The 23167-nt window shown below is 38.3% G+C and overlaps 1 protein-coding gene across 1 annotated transcript in view; it reads left to right on the top strand.

Annotated features, from left to right (window-relative positions):
• The window catches only part of SPAG17 (sperm associated antigen 17), a gene marked incomplete at its 5' end in the record, with an annotated part of 67725 nt that overhangs the window by 33613 nt on the left and 10945 nt on the right, over positions 1–23167 (top strand). Inside the window, 14 exons of the mRNA XM_010297155.1 lie at positions 567–787; positions 1085–1229; positions 2335–2489; positions 4285–4461; positions 6552–6679; positions 7803–7933; positions 9593–9720; positions 10077–10259; positions 12602–12715; positions 14869–14914; positions 16562–16661; positions 17101–17154; positions 20599–20701; positions 21653–21749. Of these exons, the coding sequence (XP_010295457.1) occupies positions 567–787; positions 1085–1229; positions 2335–2489; positions 4285–4461; positions 6552–6679; positions 7803–7933; positions 9593–9720; positions 10077–10259; positions 12602–12715; positions 14869–14914; positions 16562–16661; positions 17101–17154; positions 20599–20701; positions 21653–21749 (1782 nt within the window). The remainder of the gene's footprint in view (positions 1–566; positions 788–1084; positions 1230–2334; positions 2490–4284; positions 4462–6551; positions 6680–7802; positions 7934–9592; positions 9721–10076; positions 10260–12601; positions 12716–14868; positions 14915–16561; positions 16662–17100; positions 17155–20598; positions 20702–21652; positions 21750–23167) is intronic.

The following is a 23167-nucleotide window of genomic DNA, read 5'->3' as shown; positions in this document are numbered from 1 at the left end:
TGGAATCTCCATCCCTTTTCTTCTGGTGCACCACAGGATTGTGTTTTCCTTTTCTGTCACCGTATTTTCACACTGATAACTTGTAGTCATTCTGTATAGACAATACCTCCAGGTCTTTCTTTTCTTCTACTGTAACAAACTTGTCTGAAGCATAAATTATTTTTATTCCTTTCAAATTGCATTCATTTCATTAAATTTAATTCTAATAGGCTGTATCAAATTCCTATTACTTTAATCTTCAAGGTCATGAAACAGTTTTGGATGCTTTTTTTCCTGTAATCCATTCAGCTTTTCTTCTGCATCGATATTCCCTTCCAAAGTCATGCCATAATCAGATGTCATTAGCATGCTGTTTACTTTTTCTGTGTCATTAATGAACACATTAAATAAGATTAGTTCAAGGGCACACCTTTGAGTAACAGCACTTGTAATTTTCCACCAGCCTGATAAATAGTTCTTCTTTCAGTGCTGTCAAAACCAATACTCACAGAAACTCTTCACTTTATTGATTTTGTATTTTGCTTTAGAGAATACCAAGTCTGATACAGAAATTTTTCTTTCTGCAGCAAGAAGCAGTGACAGAAACAGTATATCACACCCAAACAAGGACGAGTTGTTTGAAGATACTGTGCAGGGTCTGGTTAATTCTGAGCAACCTAAGGAGAACCAGGCAGGAACCTGGATAACAACAACTCCATCAGGCATTCGAGTGGGCACTGAGGGAGCAAAGAGAATGGATCTGAAACCAGTTTTAACCTATCAGGCAACTGACCCAGCTGATGGAACGGTATTACTACTTTTGTGTTATTGTAGCACTGGCTACTAAGCTAAGAGACAGGGCTGCTATCGTATAAGTTATAGGATTTGTTCTTTGAACATATATCCTACAGATTGTGTTATTACACTGTTACTAATACAAAAGCTTTAGATTTTGAAGAAAATGTGAGTCCTCTGTCTCTGCAGTAGATAAAGTTGCAGTAGTCTAGCTTCATCAGAGTTTCAGTACATAATGCCTTGTTTTACAGTTGTTGCTGTTAAAAGTATCACAGAGCTAATATAAGTGAGTATTCCGTCATTCTTTCAGGTTATGACTGTACGAGACGATGAAGTGATAATTGTTGAGAAGCTGGATGGCAGCACAATAGTAGATCATGCTGATGGTACTAGGATCACGACTTTTTATCAAAACTGTGAAGAACTATTTATACCAGAGGATAGTGAGCAAACAGGTAAAATCAAAAGGGGAGCACTTATCTCTGGTATATCTTGTGAAGCAAGTAATTGTCAAAATATACTAAAGAAGGCTCATACCAATAGCCTAGATAACAAATCCACCAGTGCATTCTAAGCTTAATTTGTCTGCTTTGTTTTTTTTTTAATCAGTATTCAGTGCAAAAATTACATTGTAGCAAACAAGCAAATTTCCTTCTTTCCATGTATATACTTGCATGATGCACCTTCACCATGAGACCACAGTGCCTGAATTCTAAGTTCATTGTCCACTCTCTTCCTACCCTGATACAAGCAGCAAGCTGATTTGAGTCTTAACTGATTAGGTATGTGAGAACCAGGATATCCTCATATTCCCTAGAGAGGCCATGGACTCACCAACCTCGGAGGTATTCAAAATGTGATTGAATACAGCTGTGGAAAATGCCACACCTAGTAGAAGTGAAACTACATTCACCTGAAACAAGTGGGACTAATGGTCACCTATGTTTCTTCTGGCTGTCGGTATATTCTGTACGATTAGTTCAGTTGCTGGATAGGTTCTGTAATTAACATGAAAAGTGTATTTACTGTGTGGGTGTCAGGAATGTTGTGCTCAAAACCATAGAAAGTTCTGGTTGTAGAACATCTCTCTGTCGAATTTTAAAAATCAAAACAATGACCTCGAACTGGTCTGCCTGCTCCATGGGAAGTTTGATTTGTTTTCCTTGATTTCTGCTGCTGAAAAGGAATTTCTTCACATCTTAGAGCTTGTATCACAGGCATAAAAAATTTCAGTGGTCCAACTTGTATATTACAAATATCCAGATCATTATGGTTAGTACTGTACTTGATAAATTAGAGTACTGTCCTCACCACACTAGCCACAGATGGTTACACACATGTTCTGCTGTTGGATTTTCCTATATTCAGTGCACAGTCCAAAAATTTGAAGGTTGCATATTGTTTACCTAACATAAAATGATGTGATAAAGGGTGTTATGAAGTATGAGGGTCTTTTACTAAGGAGATAAAGGTCCAGTCTTATGAGAGAAAAAGCAAATTGAATCCTAAGACTTTTCATGTTCATGTGCTCCTGTCTTCTTGTTCTGTATTAATACTTAGATGAACCCTTGGAAGCCATCACAAGGAAGGTGAAATGTACGCAAGTAGAGAATCCAGAGTTTGCTACTGTTATAACAAATTGTGAGGAGGGTACCTGTTGTACCATCTTTGGAGATGGGACATCTATTATAGCAAAGCCACAGGGAACATATCAGGTGGGAATTATTTTTGTGACAGTGAAATGTATCTTTGTGTTCCAAGGTCTCTGCCATCAGTGTCTCTCACCTTGACTATTTTAACTCCCTTCTCCATAATCTTCACAAGTCCTATGATTCCATCTCTTTTATACTTTGCCAATAGTTAGATATTGGAGGTCCCAGTCGACTGGAAGCTGGCAAATGTCCCAGTTTTCGAGAATGGTAAGAAGGAAGGCCCTGGTAATTACAGGCCTGTCAGTCTCACTTCAGTGCCTGGCAAAATTATGGAGAAGGATATTCTGGGAGTTGTTGAAAAACACTTGAGAGACAATAGAGTCATTGGCCATAACCAGCATAGATTCACAAGGGGAAAGTCCTGCTTAACTAACTTAATTTCCTTTTATCATTATGTCACCCATCTAGTTGACCAAGGGAAGCCAGTAGATGTGTTTTGGTTTTTTTATTTTAGCAAAGCTTTTGATACTGTCTTTCTCAATATTCTTGTGGACAAAATGTCCAGCACACACATAGACAAGTCCATAATACATTGGATGAGCAATTGGCTGATGGATTGAGCTCAAAGAGTTATAGTAAGTGGGGTTACATCAGGCTGGCAGCCAGTCACCAGTGGGGTTTCCCAGAGCTCAATTTTAGGGCCAGTGCTCTTTAATGTTTTTATAAGTGATCTGGACATAGGAATCAGATGTACATTAAATAAGTTTGACAATGATACTAAGCTAAGAGGAGCTGTGGGCTCCCTCAAGGGTCAAGAGGATAGACTAGAGAGCTGGCCAATCACTAACTGTATGAAACATAACAAAAGCAGTGCTGGATTCTCCTACCTGGGATGGGGTAATCCTGCTTATATGTACAGACTGGGGAATGAGAGGCTGGAGAGCAGCCCTGTGGAAAGAGATGTAGGGGTTTGGGTGGATGGAAGTTGAATATGAATCAACAGTGTGCCCTGGTGGCAAAAAAGGACAACCATGTCCTGGGGTGCGTCAAGCACAGCATAGCTAGCTGGTCGAGGGAGGTGATTGTCCCACCCTACACTGTACTGTGTGCAGTTTTGGGAGCCTCAATATAAAGAAGGACATCAAACTATCAGAGTGTGTCCAGAGGATGGCAACCAAGATGGTGAAAGGTCTCAAGGGCAAGACTTACGAGGAGTGGCTGAGGTGACTCGGTTTGTTCACCTTGGAGAAGAGAAGGCTGAGGGGTGACCTAATCACAGTCTACAACTTCCTCAAGGGAGTCAGCGGAGGGGGATGTGCTGATCTCCTCTCTCTGGTGACCAGTGACAGGACATGAGGAAATGGAGTGAAACTGTGCCAGAGGAAGTTCAGATTGGACATTAGGAAAAGGCTCTTCACTGAGAGGGTGGTCACTAGAACAGGCTCCCCAAGAGAAGTGGTAACGGCACCAAGCCTGTCAGAGTTCAAGGAGCATCTGGACGATGCTCTTAGTTGTATAATTTAGTTTTAGGAGCAGGGAGTTGGAATCAATGATTCTTACGGGTCTCTTCCAATTATTCTATGATTCTATGATATTTCCTCACAACTGTATAGTATATTTAAATCGCAAGATGAAAATTCCTAAAGTTAAAGAAAATATTACAGAGACTAACATCAGCCTGACTCCTAGACCTCATCTTCCTTCTTTCTCTCCCTCTAGTCCCTCAAAACTGGATGATCCAGTAGTAAAGGTCTGAGAGCTCTCCTCTTGATTTGCATCTGTTCTTTACTTTCATGGTACCTCTAAACTGAAGATGTCACCTTTCAGAACTGAACCTCTTCCCGTCTTACTGTGATAGGTTTTACCAATCAAGACAGGCTCTCTTTTCATTGATGAAGATTGCTCAGCAGTTTATACCCATGAAGTTAACAATTTCATCAGCAAGAAAGAAGAGAAACAAGCAGGGAAATACATTATGAAACACACTTCCAGCACTATTTGTGAGATGCTAGATCCTGAAGGAAATCTTTTCAAGGTAAAATACATAGATGGAAACAAGTTTGTGCATTTTAAGTAATTTTACCTTATAAACACCTCTCAAAGTCAGCTTGTAGCCTTGTAGCACTATTACTACTTGAAGTAGCCTAGCTAGTCAGAAGGAACAGGTCCTGAATCAGGTCTCTGAAGTGTTCTTGAGGATGTGACGGATTTCTATTTTTTGGTATTTCCCCCTTTTTAGAGAGATTGAAATAAAACACATGGTCTAGAGTTTACCTCACCTGTAAAGTTACCTTAATTAGAGTGATTTGTCTTACAGCAAAACATTATCTCTGCAAATGAGGATTAAAAATGAGAGAGGATATTGGCTTTTCATAGTACTTAGTTTTGAGTTCAGGAAACATCATCTAAGTGTCTGTGACCTACATACTGTTTTCTAATTAAAGGTTCTAATTAAAAATTCTAAATGTGACACCTTTAGAGTATACTTCTATTGTTGCAATTGTAATCATTACCATTTTCCCAGATTCCTGTGAAACAGCAGCAAGGTTCTGCTGGACATATGCATTAAATACAGTTTTTAACTTGGTTTCCAAGGCTGAAGAAACAGTGCTTATACAAATCAATGCTATCTGTCAATCTCTCCAAAAACAAATTTTGAAGTGATCAACAGAGGGGTAGAAATTTCAAAGATACCAAGTTCCTACAAAATCAATGCAATTCAGAGCAGCACAGAAGTTGCTTGGTTTCAGCATCAGCACATCCTGCTTTTTCCCAGCTGATACTTAGGGAACAGAAGGAAGGAGGTTGAGGAGGCTGTGGGGCAGTTGAAGCTATTGTGGGAGCAGTGAACACAAGGGATGGGGAGGGGGGAACACTGTAGTAAGAAAGGTGAGATTAATGCTTGGTAGGGATGGCAACCAGCTACAGGTGTAATAGGATTGGTTCTTCCTCTGTCCTATAGTCACACCTGAGACTGCAGCAAAATGGGTGTGGACTGGGTATGTAAGATTCAGTTCATGGACCACCCTTTGAATCACTCTGGTTTAAACTGCATCTTCCAAAGGCATCTGTCCTTCAACTGACTACACTACGAATTAGAGGCATTATTATGCCTTGTGTGCATATGTTAATGGACGTAAGTTAATAATCACAAGAAGGAAATACTGTAGAAATTCACTCAGATTATCTGAGACCATATTTTTTAAGTGAATAAATGCCTAAATGGGACACCTCTATACATATATACCCATATATATATCTATAGCTATATACAGGTAGATAGATATAAATATGTAATCTGTTTCTATATCTCTTCATATATCAACATGTATATAGCTGTGTATATATTTATACATGCATGTATACACCACATATATATAGGTAGATAGATAAATATATATAATGCATGTATATATAATTTGTATCTCTTCATATGTCAACACGTATGTAAATGTGTGTATATATAGGGGTATATATTTATACATACATTCACCTATATACCTGTATATAGGTGAATATATACACACACCTGTATGTATATACACATTTTTATATATATACACACATTTATATGTACACATATATATAAGTATATATGTATGTACTCTGTAATTATTAACTAATGTATTATCATATAGACATTTATATATACTTATGTATATATTTGTGTGTATCTCTGTGTGTAGGTGTAGGTACCTAGATACATATATGTACCTCACAGAGGTACATCGTTACTTGTCTGAGTATACAGTTACCTGGCTTGACCAGCAAGTGAGTATTTTTGTGTGAATTTGCCTACTGATGCCTGCAGATATATATATTGAAGATGGAATGTGAGCATGGATGGTCCCATTTGACAACTAACAATCCTTGAGCATTTATTAAATATCAACATGTGATATTAGCATTTATGATATAGCATGTCTTTCTAGAAATATTTGGTTTGCTTTTTTCACTTTTCCATTTTCTTCTTTGTTTCTTTTTCCTGTGAATTCCAGGTTGCTCAACCTGAAATATGTATTTTCTGTCTCTTTCACTGGGATAGATCATATTATAGTTCAGCAGCATGTTACTGTTTTAAATGTATCATGTAACTCAAGTAATTTTATATAATATCTATTATAGGTCATGGTTGATGGCAGTACATCCATATGTGTTCCTAGCATTGGCTCTGATGACAAGGAAGACAGGAGTTCAGCATCAGCACTCCCAGAAGTTAACCAACCTATCACTTATGATGAGCATGTCCCCAGGTAAACTGCAGTGGATTCATAGGTTTACACTTTCTTTCTTCACTACACAGTATTTGTACAGGGTTTGTAGATTTGCACTTTCTTTGTTCAGTACTCTGTATTTGCACATTTGATGCTGTCATTCTGGAGTTCCATTTTCTTGTCCTGTCATCCCAGTACTTTTTCATTTTTGTCATCTAGAAAAGAATGCAGTTTGAAAGACATTGCATTTGATCAGTGTGGTGGGTTGACGTGAGCCAGCTGCCAAACACCCACCCAGCTGCTCTCTCATTCCGCCTCCTCAACAGGACAAGGCAGGGAAATAAGATGCAAAAGGTCATGGGTTAAGATAAAGACTGGGAGATCACTTTCCAATTACTGTCACAGGCAAAACACGCTCAATTTGGGGAAAATTAATTTAATTTATTTCCAATTAAAATAGAGTTGGATGGTGAGAAACAAAGACGAAAACTAAACCACCTTCCCCCATCCCCTCTTTTTCTCAGGCTCAACATCACTGCCTCATTCGTGACCCCTCTACCTCCTCCCCACCCCAGCAGTGCAGGGGATGGGAGGTTGCATTTGATCCATAACAACTCCACTCTGCTGCTCCTTCCTCCTCACACTTTTCCCCTGTTCTATGGTGGGTCCTTCCCATGGGCTGCAGTCCTTTTGCTTAAACTTGCTCCAGCATAGGCTCTCCACGGGCTGCAGTTACTTCAGGAATACCTGTCTGCACCGGCATGGTCCTGTCCACAGGCTGCAAGGGAACACCTGGTCCACCATGGTCTCCTCCACAGGCTGCAGGGGAATCTCTGCTCTGGCACCAGGAGTACCTCCTCCCCTTCCGCCCTCTCTGACCTTGGTGTCTGCAGGACTGTTTCTCATACTTTTCCTCCTCACTTGTCACTGCCTGTGTGGCATTTTGCCCTTTCATACACACACTTTCCCTGAGACGCCACCATCTTGGCTGAGGGGCTCAACTGTGACCTGCAGGGGGTCTGTTGGAGCTGGCTGGGACCATCTGTATCCAGCACAGGGCAGCCCAGGGCCCCTCCTCACAGAGGCCACCCTGCAGACCCCCAGTTCCAACACCTTGCCTCCTATGCCCAATACAATCCAATGTGAGTGGCTGGCTGTGTAGGTTCTTCATCATCTACGCGGATGGTTCTGGAACCGAGCTTCTGCGGAGCAAGGAGGTACACAAGTATCTTGCTGAAGCCCGTAGTGATCCCGCTGCAGCTGTTTTGCAGGATCCTGTGCAAGAATGTCCAGGTGGGAAAATTTTATTTCTTTTCTGACAAATTAATGACAGAAATAATTAGAAAAGTGGAGTCAGAAGTTTCAAAACTCTTATTTGGACAGGAAATTTGAAAATGTTTGTCCCCATGTAGAGAGGTGCCCACGCTTCTGGCAGTGGAGCATGGGAACAAGGAGCTTGTGGGCAACTCTGGGAAGCAGACAATTAACTGAATGACACTGTGAAGGGATAACTGAACAAATAACTATCATATCTTTATTCACTCTCAGACACACAAACAAAAGCGATTACCAAATGCATAGATTCTCTGTGTTTTTACCATCAAGAAACATTGAATGTATCACAGTCTTCATTAATCTTATAGCTCTATTTATCAATGAAGACAGTGATACTCTGATGTTGACCCTTAGTCTGGGTGTTGGAAAGGATAAATATATGTTATTAAGAAGTTGGAAAAGTATGACTGAAATAGGGGATGCCAATAGTACATGGCACCAATCACCTCATAGTAGCAATACAAGAAGTTACATCCTGAAATGATTGGTTATCATTGTAAAGTTAGTTGGAGATACTGTGTTTCTATAAAATACACTGTGGCATAACAGCTAGATCCTAAGGAAATTAATATATCTTTAAAAAGATAGGAACGTATGGTTCCCCTGGATATGGGGGGGCTGATAAGGATAGTTTGCTTCAAGCTGTAAAGTACTAAGACATTCTTCTCAAAGATTTATATCATACGCGTGGGGAACAGCTTTCCTACCTATTACTCTTACAAAGTTTTGCACATTTTTTTTTGCACATTTTTAAATGCTGCTTCTATTCACAATAATGACTGCTTCCCTATTGTATAAACTGAATGAAATAATTTTGCCATGGGAAAAAGAGAAAGGGCACTGAGGCAGACACAAAGATTGGGAACGTGGAAAGATCAGAAGGATGGAGAAGATACATACCCAGTGAAAATCCCAGTCAAGAAAACCTTCTCACAACCAGCAATCATTTGTAATAGTAACATGTCTGCTTTTCCAGACTTCAGACTCTACCTTTCTCAGTACTGGCTCTCTTTGCCTTGACAGCAAGGCTCTACAGTTTTGTATCATTATGACAAAGTACCTCAGTGGTCATATCCATTTTGAAGGCAACCTATGGGGTAGATAATAGTAGATTAAGTAGATTTTTGGGTTGGGTTGGAAAAAATATTTTTAAGAACATTAAAATTAATCAGAACAATAAAAAGAGATAATAAATAATCTCTAATGGAATTTATCCAATGATCAGATTGTGAAGTATAAAATACAGTGAAGAATTATGCATGTTTTGAATATGATGTACTTCTGAGACTGGTATTCATTAAACATGGGTCAATTGTCTGCTCTTCCTTGTTTGGGATAATCCACACACTATACTACTGACCTGTTACCCAAGACTCAAATTAAGTGGCATAGGCAGTCTGTTGTTAAACACTGTCTGAACTTGTCCAACTATTCTATAATCACCTCAGTGATCTGATATTATCTGTAGCCACAAGTATCGCATTTCAACATGGAATTTTACCACTTGATAATAAGGTTTTTTATTCTTAGGTAAGTATATTTTTCTGGAGGTTTGAGACACTTGTCCATAATTTTTGGATTTGAACTGATTCTTAGCAAAATGTGTCTTTGAAACAGGTGTTTTAAGTATTACTATCCTCCGCCCTTTGGCTGAAGACTCCCCCTGGGTAATGAAGAAAGAACCAGAGAGTATTGTTCCTCCAAATCTTCAATCAAGGACCTGGGACACATTTTCTCCTCTTGAGGTATAATTGTTTCAAAATTGTCTTTTGCTGCTTAAGCAATAGATGTTTGTCACAGGGGAGGAAATGGAGCTCTAAACAATGTGACGTTGTTAAGTCCAGTTTATTAAGCAGGCAAAGCAAGGAGCAGGCTGTGTCACAGAAAAGGTAGTCACTTTAAGGGGAGTTCATCTTGCCAGATGAAGAAGTTTCAGGATAGATAAATTGTGCCCAAGAATCTACTGACTTTATTGTCTAGATCTATGATGCTGTAAGGAGAGCATGTGCTTCTCAGCTGAGATACACATTGCCAATATCTGCATTTAGTCAGTAATATAAGTAGCCTCTTGCTCTTTTTGCTTGTTCTTGTCTATTTTCAGAGGAAGATCACAGGTCCCTCAGTCAGAACATGTATTTGGAGGGGTCTCTGCATTGGATCCAGAGAGCAGACGTACTTGTCAGTACCTGTGCGAAAATGTCCTAATAAACTGCAAATCCGTCAGCTATTCCAGTATGAGCCACTCAGTGATGAACTAAGAGAAAAGCTGCAGCTTTCCCTGAAGGTAATACAATCACATTTATTCATTCTTCCAGTGAGCAATAGAGAACAGACAAATTGCAGTATATGCCTGAGACAAAAATTCTGCTACTTTTTTCTACTACCGTATGTAGACAGGTGCTCTAAGAAAAGTGTATTTCTTAAACAGCTCAACTGTTTTCACTTATGTCTTGTGGAACCTGCTTTTCTGTGCAAATACATGGGATTATCATAGTGCATTAACAAATAGTTTCTTTTCTGTCAATACTGGTATCTGTTCCTTTGCTTTTACTTTGCTTAGTGTTTGTTTTCCTTCACAAAGCCTTACAAACTTAAATCTATAAAGTTGTACAAGAATTTCTAACCCACCATAATTCTACAGTTAAGTTGGTGACCAGGTCACTGAGACACACTCTGGTTTTGGTTATGTATTTGTTTTCATAAATCGGTACAGAATATTTCCAGGTTCAAGTCTCAGTTCCATTACTCTATGCGCAACTAGCAAACCGTTATGTAGCCTTCTGACAAAGTGTGTCCATCCCTCATGAGTGACGGGTTCATAACAAGGTGCAAACTACACCTCATGCAGGTGTTCTGAAATGGACTGAAAGTTCTGCAGTTGATCCTTGTAAGCAGCTTTATAGTCCTCAGTTTTGGTATAAAACATTGATTTATTTAATTCACATTGTGAAGATGCTCTTAGAAGAGATTTTAGAGTTAAAAACTCATTATTACTTACTAATTAAAGAGTAACAAAATACATGTGTTCTATAATTTATTCATTTAACATATTTTGATAGTGGCATTGCAGACTGAATTTGAAAATTAACAGCATGTGAAATTTGTAAAGGTAATAGCATGTTGTAGCCAGTTAGAATTTGTGTAATTTTTTTTTCACATTACATTTCAAAGACAACATTCTTGCAGTAGGAAAACATTGACAGCTATTCAGCCCTGGTATGTTTGGGACATGCTAGTCTATCAGAATTAAACTTTACCCTTTTACAGTCTATTAAAATGATTCTTTATTCTACATACTGCTCGTTCAAAGGCAATGCTATAAAAAAAGTTCCACACCAAAATCCCAAGGTAAGTTTCTCCATTGACCAGATCTGTCGCTGGCTTTTAGAGAAAGAAGAACGCTGTTTGTTACATTGGGAAGGAAGAATTGCAATTATTGGCACTGAGAAAACATTTGTAATAATTGTGTTAATATGCAATGGAAATATCCTCACTGCTCATATACCAATATTTAATTAATTATTTTTTCCAGAAAAAGGTATCTTAAATCTTTAGCCAAATGTTCACTTTGTCAGAACTAAGTCAAGCAAAGAAAAAGGTATTCTTTCTTTTTCCATTTTCTTTAAGATTTAAGAGATATAAAGGAATGAAAAAGAACTGAAACTGGAAACATTGCTTCTGCAAACCTTGTCTTATTCATAAAGCTCAGTACTGCATGTAGCTTTCTAGCAGAGTGGTGAGTTAGGACAACCTTCTGCAAAAGACCCTTTCTTTCCATCCAGCTGATCTTCTAAAGCATAAAGCAGTGTGGGAAAGGAAAAGTGTTCTTTTCTGTAGCACTTAGTGAGATTCTGACAAATGTAAACATCTGTCTAACGAAAGACTTTCATATTTTTTTCTGAACGTAATTTTTCAACTATGATGTTGTAAATTTCCTTTTCCCTAATAGGAAATCAAACAGGAGGGAGATACAAATCACAAACAATGTTTGTGAGAACACCTTTTATTCCTTAAGCTGGCCTGAATAATATAATTGATTACTATTAATAGCAGCTCTTTACTCAACACATTCCTTTATTCAGTCAGATAGTTGACTCAAACACTTGCACGCTCACTAGTACTTGCCTGGCTGGTACAACAGGTGGGAGGCCAAAGCTACATGCCTGCTCAGAAGCAGGGGTTCACACTGATGCAGCAGAGGCATCTAGATAGCTGTTGGATGTGGTCCAAGTCACACAGTTCATTGTGGATGCTGATGTGTGCTCGTGGCCTGGTAGAGATCCAGCAGACCGTTGATGTCCTTAGCGTATTAGTTCTTGCAGATTCAACAGTATTGCTAGTCTTCAGAGTTGATTAGTCTGTGGTAAGCTTTCACCTGCTACCTTCTCAGCATATACTCCTCTCTTTGACCTGTTGGGTTTTTTAAAAACTATTTCTTCATGCAAACCTTTAGATACGTATATAACATATTCACACAGATTCACAGAAGGGACCTTTATGACATTGAGAAGGAGCGTATACGTCCATTACTTATACAAACTCTCTTCTCTGTATATGTGACCTTTAAGTCTACTTCTGCAAAGAAAACATCTGCATCTTTCTCGTTTGTTTTCATCATTCCACTAGGAATATATAGACAACATTTTAAAGCAGGAAAATGAGCTGGAAGAGATGAATGTAAAAGAACCAAGAACAGAAGAGGAAAAAGAGAATGCTGCAAGTGTCCTTCAACTGGTTACAGTGAGAAAAATACAATTTTAAACTATTTTTTCCAACAAAACCATTATATTGCATTGGAAGTGTCAGTCTTAAAACACATTGTTATCCATTAATAAAATGGCAAATGTTAGGGATAGCACAGTGCCAGCTCTGCTGTAGTTTAATGGTAAAGCAGAGCCACACTCAGTATTCAGCTGGGCTACTGAATGGCACTACTGCCATTTTGGGGAAGGACTGTTCAAGAGTTTGACTCTGCAGAATGATACATTCCCAGACACACAGGCCAGAATTACTGAAATGTGTATATCTCCCAACATTAGGATGAGAATGTTTCCAGTCTGTTGTCATTGCAGCTGGGAGACTTGTATTTCAGCTGCAGCCACCTCCATAAGAGTTTAAACCCTGCTTTTGGGATAATATGAAAACAATTTGGAGGAATATTGTTATTACTGCTGAGCAGCATTTATATTTTTTGGAAAATGTACTCTGCTAATTTGCACAGATAGTTAGAGCATGAAAAGAAAAGGGAGGGGTAAATAGGGGAAGAGGGACTTGGGGCAGGAAACAATGAGGTTAGTGGGAGATGAGTAGTAATAAAAAATTAGAAAACTACAAGCAGAAGTGGGTGGAATGAATTAAGATGAATGAGAGAAACACTGCTTATATCTTATGCAAAGAGTCATCAGTTTGCTCTATTTCAGTTAAGTAATTTGTTTCCTACACCTTCCTTTAAATTTGGTACCTTGCATAATGTGAATTCACACACTAGATTTTTAGATGTTTTTAAACACTTTTCTTTTTTAGTCTCGTTTAGGAAATACTTTTATTCCCGTTTAATCAAATAACATGCATACAGTGAATTCAAACATATTGAATTAAATAATCTGGCATTTCAAATACCATATCTAGCCATGTTAGTTTAAATATTCACTTCCAATGATCTATCAAGCTTTCAAAAGTCAGTGTATTTTAGCAAAAAAACTTCATCTTAGCCTTAAAGTCTACCTTTTAAACCTTGTCTCAACATGAAAAAACATCAGGAGTGAAATCTTTCCAGTTTTAAATGCTGTTAATTTCCTTTTCCCAGCTTTCTGAATAGATCTGTAACTTTACTTTTTTTTTCTGTACAAGCCTAAAAAACCCCCATGTAGTTCTAGAATTGGTCTCTGAACTTTTTAGCCAAGTTAGCATTTTAATTTGCTGAAACTAAAGCCTATTTTTTGATATTTCAAGCTTTCATATATATATTTTTGCTCAGTACTTTCAAGTGACATACAAGTCTTAAAAAGAGAATAGAGAAAAGAAACATCTAGCAAAAAACCAGGAAGGAACTCACAACTTTTCTGGAAGGAGGAAGAGAGAGAAGTGATCTATCAGTAACCCCATCTGCCTCTATCCTCTAGGCAGACATTTCTGTGCTTTGATGAGATCCAGGTGCTGAATCTCACATGCTGGCTGGTTCCAATGAACTTGTCTAGTGACTAATTATTGTTAATTGTCCCAGCTACCATGAGCACATTTCCAGGTACAGATTTCACATTGGATAACTCTTCTGAGCAGTAGAGTCCCGCTGTGGACCTGCTGTGACTCAGGAATCAGTGTCACACTCCTCTCAGGTCTCCACTAATTCCCAGCTCTGTTACAGCCTAGACTGCCTGGTCACAGGAACTCTGGTTTCCAGTTAACTGCTTCAGGGACAGCATAAGAATAAAGGAAAGAGCTTAGTTTAGGGCCTCTTACCCCTCAAACACTTTACTGTAGATCAACCACAAGAGACCGCCTTCAGTAATGAAGCCTACAAATTCCTGAACACATTTCCCGTTTGACTTGTTGTGACCATGAGTTTTGGATCTGGTTCAAATCCTTTGCAGAAGGATTTGCGTTGGAATACGAACTGGATTTGCTGATTTAATAAACAGCAACCATATAAGATATGAAGCCATCTGTGAACTAGGTCATCAAGAAGGAAACAAATACCTGTTTAGACTAGGAAGAATGTACTTAATTTCCTTTTTCACCAGCTCATGTTTTCTATCACACTGAAATATCTCCATTCTTGTAGCATTCTGAGGTAACACAATAACACTTGTTTAGGTTAGAAATCCTTTGAACAGGATGGTGCTGTTGTGAGGTCTGTTTCTCACATGTTCACACTTATTCCTTCTTCACTGCAGTCCTTCCCTAACTGGGAGAAGTCATCTGAAGATTCCAGTGCTAGAGGTAATAAAAATTGAATATCTATTTTTTAAAATTGTAAAATACCATGTTAAATTATAAAGTACTGTAATATTATTTTTAAAGAAGGAACATAAAGATGAATTTATCTATGTGCTATGTATATGCTTTTGTCTCTTCTATTCTGAGTATGATTTTCATGGGTAATTGGAACTTGTTAGCATCAATGATTGAGTATTTGTAAAAAAACACTTCCTATGTTTAGGCATGTGCATTTGTCACTTTGACCCACGTTTCTACACATAGGGAGTTTTTTTCAGGTATAAGAACTGTGACACCACTCAGTTTTATACAAGTATCAACATTTCAGACAACTTTTCAGAGCAACTGATTGAGTCCTGGTTGTTTATTACATTTGAAAATCTGATCTCAAATGGTCATGGGTTTTGGTTTCATCAGTCTTGCCTGAGGGAAAAGATGGAAGAGTGTATTGGTTTTGCCTTGAAAACTTTAACAGAAATTCACATAAGATACTTGTTAACATTAATTGATGTTTTCAGTAGGTACAAATGAAAATTAAGATGTATGTTTCTTTTAAAAATCCATAAGCCTTTCCCTCAGAAAAATCCATAGTACTCAGCCCCTATTTTCCTGCCCTTCCTACCTTGTCAAGTCTGTTTCTGCTGTAAAAAAAAAAGCACACTATGCAATGTAAATGGAAACTGCTGCAACAAATGCTTGCTACACAGTTTCCTGATTTAAAAAAGGTAATTAAAATGGAGGTGTACTTGTAACATACCATTATTAATGAAGAAGACAGTATGAAAGAGAAGCTCTTTAAGAGAGGCAAAAATAGAAAAAGTGGGAAAATAAAAATATATTTTACAGTGAAAAGGCTGACACAGAAAAAAAACCCTAATTTTGAAGTTTGCAATTACATAATTCCTGAAACACTAAGAGATGTTGTCATAACCAAATAGGGCCATATGTCTCAAATACTCAAATCTCCTAAGTTTTGCCACAGAAATTTCTTTTCAAAGAAAATTTCTTTGGACTCACTGGTTGGGTACAAGGCATGAAGTAAGCAACACATTTTATAGAAGGTGTCAGAGGACAGTGAAAGTCTTTAGTAAAGCCCCAAAGCTGGTCACAGTCTTATAATTTGGAAAGATTGGCTTTTCTTCATGACACATATTGAACTAGTAGTTGCTTCCATGAGAATGTTGACTATGGCTCCTTCATAGCCACATTTGAGCACAACCTAAGTAAGCTAAAAGCAATAAAGGTCCTTGAAAACCTACATTATTTTCTTCAGCTGGGGATAGAGACATGGAATGTTGCTCCCCAATCAGAAGGTGGCTGAATATCAGCAAGTTTTCCTATTCACTGGTATTTGATTTGTATCTTGAAATCACAAAAAGATATTTCAGGGAATACAAGGTAGGGGTATAAATGTAATCTGCTTCTCATTCTTTCTACCTTGAATTGAACTAATTTCCTATCTCTTAATGTTCTGAACTTGATTTTAGAATTAAGTTCTCTCTTCCTCTTCCCTCACGCTAATAAAATCTGTAGGTTTTCATCAAGTGACAGAAAGACGCATTAAAAATCTATCCTTCTTTGTTTATTATTCATTACACTTAGCAGTGCTTTGCAGAACATGCACATTCCATAATACTCTTTACCTTACAGCTCACATAACTGAGCTGTATGAACAGGCAGTGGCTTCTCATCACCAATGTCACACAGAGAAGACAATCACTACCCAAAGAGAGGACCAACAGCAGTTCAGGTAGGACAGACCAGTGAGAACTGATACTAATATAAATAACAAAGGATGGAACCAAGCACACAGGCAAGGCAATGTGCTCTGTCATTAAGGACTGGGACCTAGATCTCTATATAGATATAGCAATGTTTTAGTAGCTTTCCCTGTGATTATTTTGCCCCTCTATGCCTCTCTTTCCTTATCTCAGAAGTACTTTAACATTTGTTGGAAAAGGATTTTGAGGGTTTCTTTGATTGAGTAATATAATAAAAATGCAGATACGAGCAAACAATTTTGCTGCAAACCTTAGAAGTCCAAGTCAGGAGTCACCTGAGATGTTAATATAACAGACTTTCATAAAGAGCATTTTTTTTCCAGGATTATCTTGTAAATATTTTTGTGCTTATAAAACATTATGCTAGTTTTCTCATTTTCACTACTTTTTTCTTCCCTGATCATTCAGCTCAGAAGGAGTAACACCAGTGTCCAAGTGGCAGAGCAGACTAGAAGAGCACAGGTAGGACAGAAAGTTCATGATTTTAAGAGTCAACTTAAGTCTGTTTTTGGAAAGACTGATACTGATTTCATGAGGTCTTGTGTAACGGTCCAGTGGTTTGCTAGCAAATAATGAGGTGTTTTCTGCAACAGAAATGCTGAATGGATGGTGTAACTTGCTCTCATTTTTTCAGAACCTAGCAGTGTTGCTGTTAACTTACGCTATTTATAACAAGGCTGAAGTCAGAAATCTTGTGTTCTGTTTTCTGACTCTGCCACCAGCATGGAAAATAAGTTATATTACTATTTTCAAATGCCGACGCTTTAGGTTAGCATTCAGGTATTCTACAAATCCCAGCTGATTTTTCAAATAGAAACCGAGCTTTAGAAACTGGTGAGTCCCAGCTCTCTCAGCCTCTCCTCATATGAAAGATGCTCCAAGCTCTTAATAATCTTTGTGGTGCTTCTCTGGACTTGCTTCTGTAAGTCCATCTCTCTCACGTATCAGGGAGTTGAGAACCAGACACAGTACTTCAGATGTGGTTTCACTAGTGCTGAGGGGAAGGTTCACCTCCCTGCCTCCCTGGACCTGCTGACAACACTCCTCCTCATGCAGCCCAGGATTCCGCTGGTCATCTTTGCTGCAAGAGCACAGTGTTGGTTCATGTTCAATTTGGTGTCCACCAAGACTCCTAGGTTATTCTCTGCAGGGCTGCTTGCCAGTGGTGGGTGGGGTGGCTTAAGTCCCCCATGAGGACCAGGTATTATGAACGTGAGACTTCTTCCAGGTGTCTGAAGAAGGCCACATCTACCTCTTCCTTCTGACGAGCTCGTCTATAGCAGACACCCACAACAATGTCATCCATGTTGGTCTGATCACTAATAATAACCTATAAGCTCTCAACTGGCTTATCACCCATCCCCAGGCAGAGCCCCATGCTTCCCAGCTGCTCTCTTACATACAGGGCAACTTCCCCTCCTTGTCTTCTTGGCCTGCCCTTCTTAAAGAGCTTGTATCCATCCACACAGCACTCCATTCATGTGAGCTATCCTTCCACTTCTCTGTGATACCAATGAGGTCATAGCACCAGAAGTGCACACAGACTTATGATTCCTCCTGTTTGTTACCTGTGCTGCGTGCAGTAGTGTACAGGCATTTCAGAGAGGCAGCCAGCCATGCCAATTGCCCAGAAGGAGTCTGAAAACATTCCCCATAATGCTAGCCCATAGGCAATTCCGTATTTACATGCATATGCTTGGTGTGACCCACTTCAGCCCTGTTTTGTTGATTGTGATGTCCCTTCTGTTCACATCACCCCTTTGCTTGCCTGCCATATCCACCGTTTCCTCACTTGATTGTTCAGTCTTCCGTCCCTCCCTGCTTCATTGTGGAGTGCACTATAAAGTGCAGGATATGCTGTACTTTATATGTAAACCATAAGGTTTACACCTTGGAAATGCAGCTGCCTTTCTGAGGACATTTTAGGAGGTAAAACATGTGGACAGTAGGTAAACTTTTTAAGAAGAACCTTAAGATTAGGGTCACTTTAAAAAATCAATGCCTTACTAAAGCAAGTCCTGTTTTGCCACATTTGAATGTGTTCTACTTTGGCAATTGCCCGTATCTCAGTTTCCTGTTTGTAAAGTATTTCTCCATTTCCCCATTTCCCCATATATATTATATGGGAGTTCTGAGGCAGATGCTGTAATTGGATATAATCAGATTAGAGGTGCTTTTACAGGAGGAAATGTATGTGTGCATGTGTATGTGTATAAGCATAAAAATCTTTGTAACACTGGAAGTTGTCTTATTTAAGACTGACCCTGAATTATAATTCTAATCTACTTGATTTCACTTGGTCTCAAATTTGTAAAAAATTGCCCTTTGTCTCCCACTGATGAATGTTGAAGCTGTTTGATGAGTTCAAGGAAAAAAAAATCTATATAGATGCTTTGAAACAGCATATACTGCTGAAAATGTACATTTCACAATCAGGTAGATGAATTTTCGTGAGAATTTCGGCTCAGGTGTAAATTGAAAGTCACTGGATTTCAATCTGCAGATATGGTAATTCACAAAAGCATTTGAAAAAAAAAAACAGAAGTAATCTCAAAGCCACTATTAATTGAGAGAAAAATATGATTTTTGGAAAGTAAATTTACAGACATTTATTCTATGGAGAGATGTAATTATATTGCTGCATTATATACTTCTTTAGTACCACTCAAAACCATCTCATTTAAGCATTGCGCATTAAAACCACTATAATTTTCAGTTCCAGAGGTAAGGGCTTTGTGAATCTGATAGAATGTAAAATTTCCCAGTGTAATCCAAGGTAATCCAAGGAGGACTGTTTAAATTTACAGAATTAAAAATATGCATTTAATTTATGTTGAAATAGAACAACCTGATACATGGCCGAGGATTAACATAGAGAAAGCTAACAGTAACATGCATTCATTCACAATGAAATTAAAATAATTGTATTGACAGCTATTTTGGTCATTCACTATTTCTTAGATTAAACAGAATAACTTGAAGTGGTGATGAACTAATACAATGATCAGAAACTTACTTTTTATTTCTTATTTTTGTGAAAGATTAAATAGCAATTGAAAACTAAGTTCTTTTCCATACTTCTTAATTACTCTCTGACTTGCATGAGACAAAAAACACTTTTATAATTTCAGATTTCTATTTTAATATAGTATTTTAGACTGTTTTGCATATTATTTAAAGAATTACTTTAAAGATATACATCTGAGTAGCCAGCACCCAAGAACATCATGTGCAATTCTGGCTCTAAAGCCAATGTTAAAACTCTCAATACGGTTGAGTGATAATTTCATAGCTGATATTAGACCCTGCAAGTCAGTGAAACTAGAGTAGTGTAAAATTGGACTAAATCAAGCTGAAAACGTAACTGGTCTTTACTCTGGTGAATTTTACCTTCAGGAGTTTGAAAAGCTTTTTCTGTATCCACAGAGTCATCAAGCTTTTCTGTGATAAAATAAGGAAATTAGATTAATTTTGTGTTAGAAATTTTAGCAATGCATCTGAAATACCAATTCTCATATTTAAATGTTTATTGGAAGGTTGGAAAGACACTATTGGAAGTCTCAGACATGTTCCACAAGATTTGGAAAAACTGGAGCATGTTTTGAGGAGGAGCTTTTCATAGCAGCCAACCCACTGTCCATATGCATTTTGATCAGCCCCTCCATAAATCATACCTTCCATATCAGAGGAGGTCTGTGCATACCAGACCGTTCTTGATCAATCACTGAGAAAATTGCCAATTACAAGAATATTGTTTGATGTGATTAACCAGGAAAAAAAAAAAGCCACTTGCCTTTATCAATTCCATTCCTTAGTGTTTTAAACATAATACTGAAAAGCAAGGTGAACTCAGTTATAATGCTTTTTTCTTTCTTTTCCTTACCAACAATGTTAAAACTTACCTAGAAAAGAACTTGATGAAGAAAAGAAGTCCTTAATGGCAATAAGAAAGAAAATAATTCCTCCGTATTTTGAATCAGAATTCGGCAAGAAGTTTTTCCCGAGAAAGGTAATGTAGCTGAAAACTGGATGAGTTTGTTGTGCTAGGCCAGATAGTTTCTGCCATACTCCTACATAGACAGTTGTGGGTTTACATCTCAGCCTCGATTTATCTCAAGAAACCATTACAGAGAACAGTCGTGACAGAATTAATACTGGGAATTATATGTCCTTGTCAAAGGAAACATCTTGGATATGTTACATGTTTATTGAGTACAAACTCTGTGGATTCCTTACATAAACTTTGGAGAGAGTGTGATTCAGAGAAGAAACTGAACCTCGGGTTCTTTTCACTTAACCCTCAAACACCTCTCTGCTAACTAGAAAGGGAATTAGTAAGACTAACCCTCCTGGGTTAAAGGTGGCCTTGGGAACTTGCCTGTTGTAATCTCATCTGATAAATGTTGTAAATGCATAAAGCATTCTCAAAAACGTACTTTGGAATCTGAGTTATACTTATGTATATCTTTTTTATAGTTACCACTTTGGTTCTGCTTATTTGTTTCCTTTGCACCCCTTTCCTTTTTTTCCTCTTTTCCTGGCTTTATTTCCCCTTTTCCCCCCTTTTTCCTTTTTCCCCCTTTTTCTCTGCCTTTTTGTGCCTCTTTTTCCCTTTTTCCCCCCTTTTTTCTGCCTTTTTCTGCCTTTTTTCCCTTTTTCCCCCTTTTTCCTGCCTTTTTCTGCCTATTTTCCCTTTTTCCCCTTTTTTCCCACCTTTTTCTGCCTTTTTTCCCCTTTTCTCCTGTTCTCCCTTTTTCCTTTTTTCTCCTTTTTAAATTTTTTTCCATTTTTTTCCTTTTTTCTTTTTCTCTTTTCCTTTTCTTTCTTCTTTTTTTCTTCTTTTTTTTTCTTTTTTTTCTTTTTCTTTTTTTTTCTTTTGCAAGGGAAAGGGGTTGTCTGATGGGTTTTTTTCTAAGTGTTTCACTGGGAGATCTAAGCCCTGTTTCTTACTTTTCTCTAGATTCCTGATGTGGAAGCACTGTCTATGGAACTTCCTTCCATTCAAAAAAAAGAAAGTAAGAATTTCCCTCTAGAGACAATCAAAAAACCCAGTAGAGGTAATCTATTGTCTGGCAACATTTTAGTATCTTTTTCATTGTTTCATCCGGTTGTCTCATTTCATTTTGCAGTCAAATTTAAGACGACATTATCTGACCCCATGTATTCCCAGTCATTTTGATACATGAACTACTTGGACCACAATGGCTATATCTTTTCTGGTGCATGGAACACACACAGCAGCATTCCCTGACATTGAGATCCACCAGTATGGGAGTAGGCTATGTAAATCCAGTCTCCCAAAACAAGGTGGCCTTTTCCCTGCCCAAAACTTGTGTACCCAAGAGTGTTTTTGGGGATACTGCTAACTCGCACAGTCAATATCATACCAGTGTTCTAACAAGTTAACAGTATAGATTAGCATTTTCCAGTATCTGGGAATGTTCTTGGTTAATCCACTAATATGTGGTTATAGGAGACTTCTATATTTAGTGTGTTAAAGGAGCCTTTAAGGTTGGAAAGACACTATTGGAAGTCTCAGACATGTTCCACAAGATTTGGAAGACATCATTGAATGTGGAAGCACCATAGGCTTTGGATGCAAAGCTGAAGAACTGTGCTATTAATGAAGGGTGGATGGATGCAAAATGCTCAAGAAAAACTTAAATGAAATAAACAATAGTTACGGATGGGTGAGCAAGAACTGAGGAGGCCAAGTTTGGAAAAAGACTAATATGAGTGTAGGGGAAAAAAAGGGAGATGGAACTCAATGGTAAGTGGGGCAGCTTGGGGACTGGGGCAAAAGTGATACGGAATAGGAAACATGCAGGCTAAGGGTAGTTTGGAGGATATAGGAGGGAAAAAGCAGTGACTGGATGACAGGAAGCAGTGAAACAATGAACCATCATCTTAGGCTTGAGTCTTACAGCATTGAGAGGAATATTTCAATTCTGTTTGCAAAGCAGCCCTGAGAAGTTACTGAAATCACATAGTGAGATTAAAAGTCATACAGAGCAATGAACCATATCAGGAAAGCAACCCTCCATGGGACTTTATAAGACACCCACTAAATCCCATATTTCCTCATTCTGCAATCACTGTATTGCAATCACCAGAAGACCTGTGTTGGATTTGTTGGATTGTCCATTAGCCCTTTATGGCTTATTGCTCAGTTTGCCAGAGAACAAGAAATGACTAATCATAAGATATGCATTTTTGATCCCTGTTGCCCAGTGGAGCAAAATGTCACATGGTGAATTTACCTAGCCTCTCATGGTTATGTAGACAGCTTTCAAAGCGTGTCTAAATTAAAGTGCCAAAGACTTTGTGGTTTTTTTACATGTTGTCGTGGTTTAGCCCCAGCTGGCAGCTAAGCCCCACGCAGCCGCTCACTCCCTCCCCCACGGTGGGACAGGGGAGAGAATCGGACGAGTAAAAGTGAGGAAACTCATGGTTTGAGAACACGCCAGATTACTAA

Source organism: Phaethon lepturus, unplaced genomic scaffold (assembly GCF_000687285.1).
Source record: "Phaethon lepturus isolate BGI_N335 unplaced genomic scaffold, ASM68728v1 scaffold7811, whole genome shotgun sequence".
NCBI classification, from domain to species: Eukaryota; Metazoa; Chordata; class Aves; order Phaethontiformes; family Phaethontidae; genus Phaethon; species Phaethon lepturus.
The sequence above is the reverse complement of the archived record's forward strand: the minus strand, read 5'-3'. Positions and strand labels throughout refer to the sequence as shown.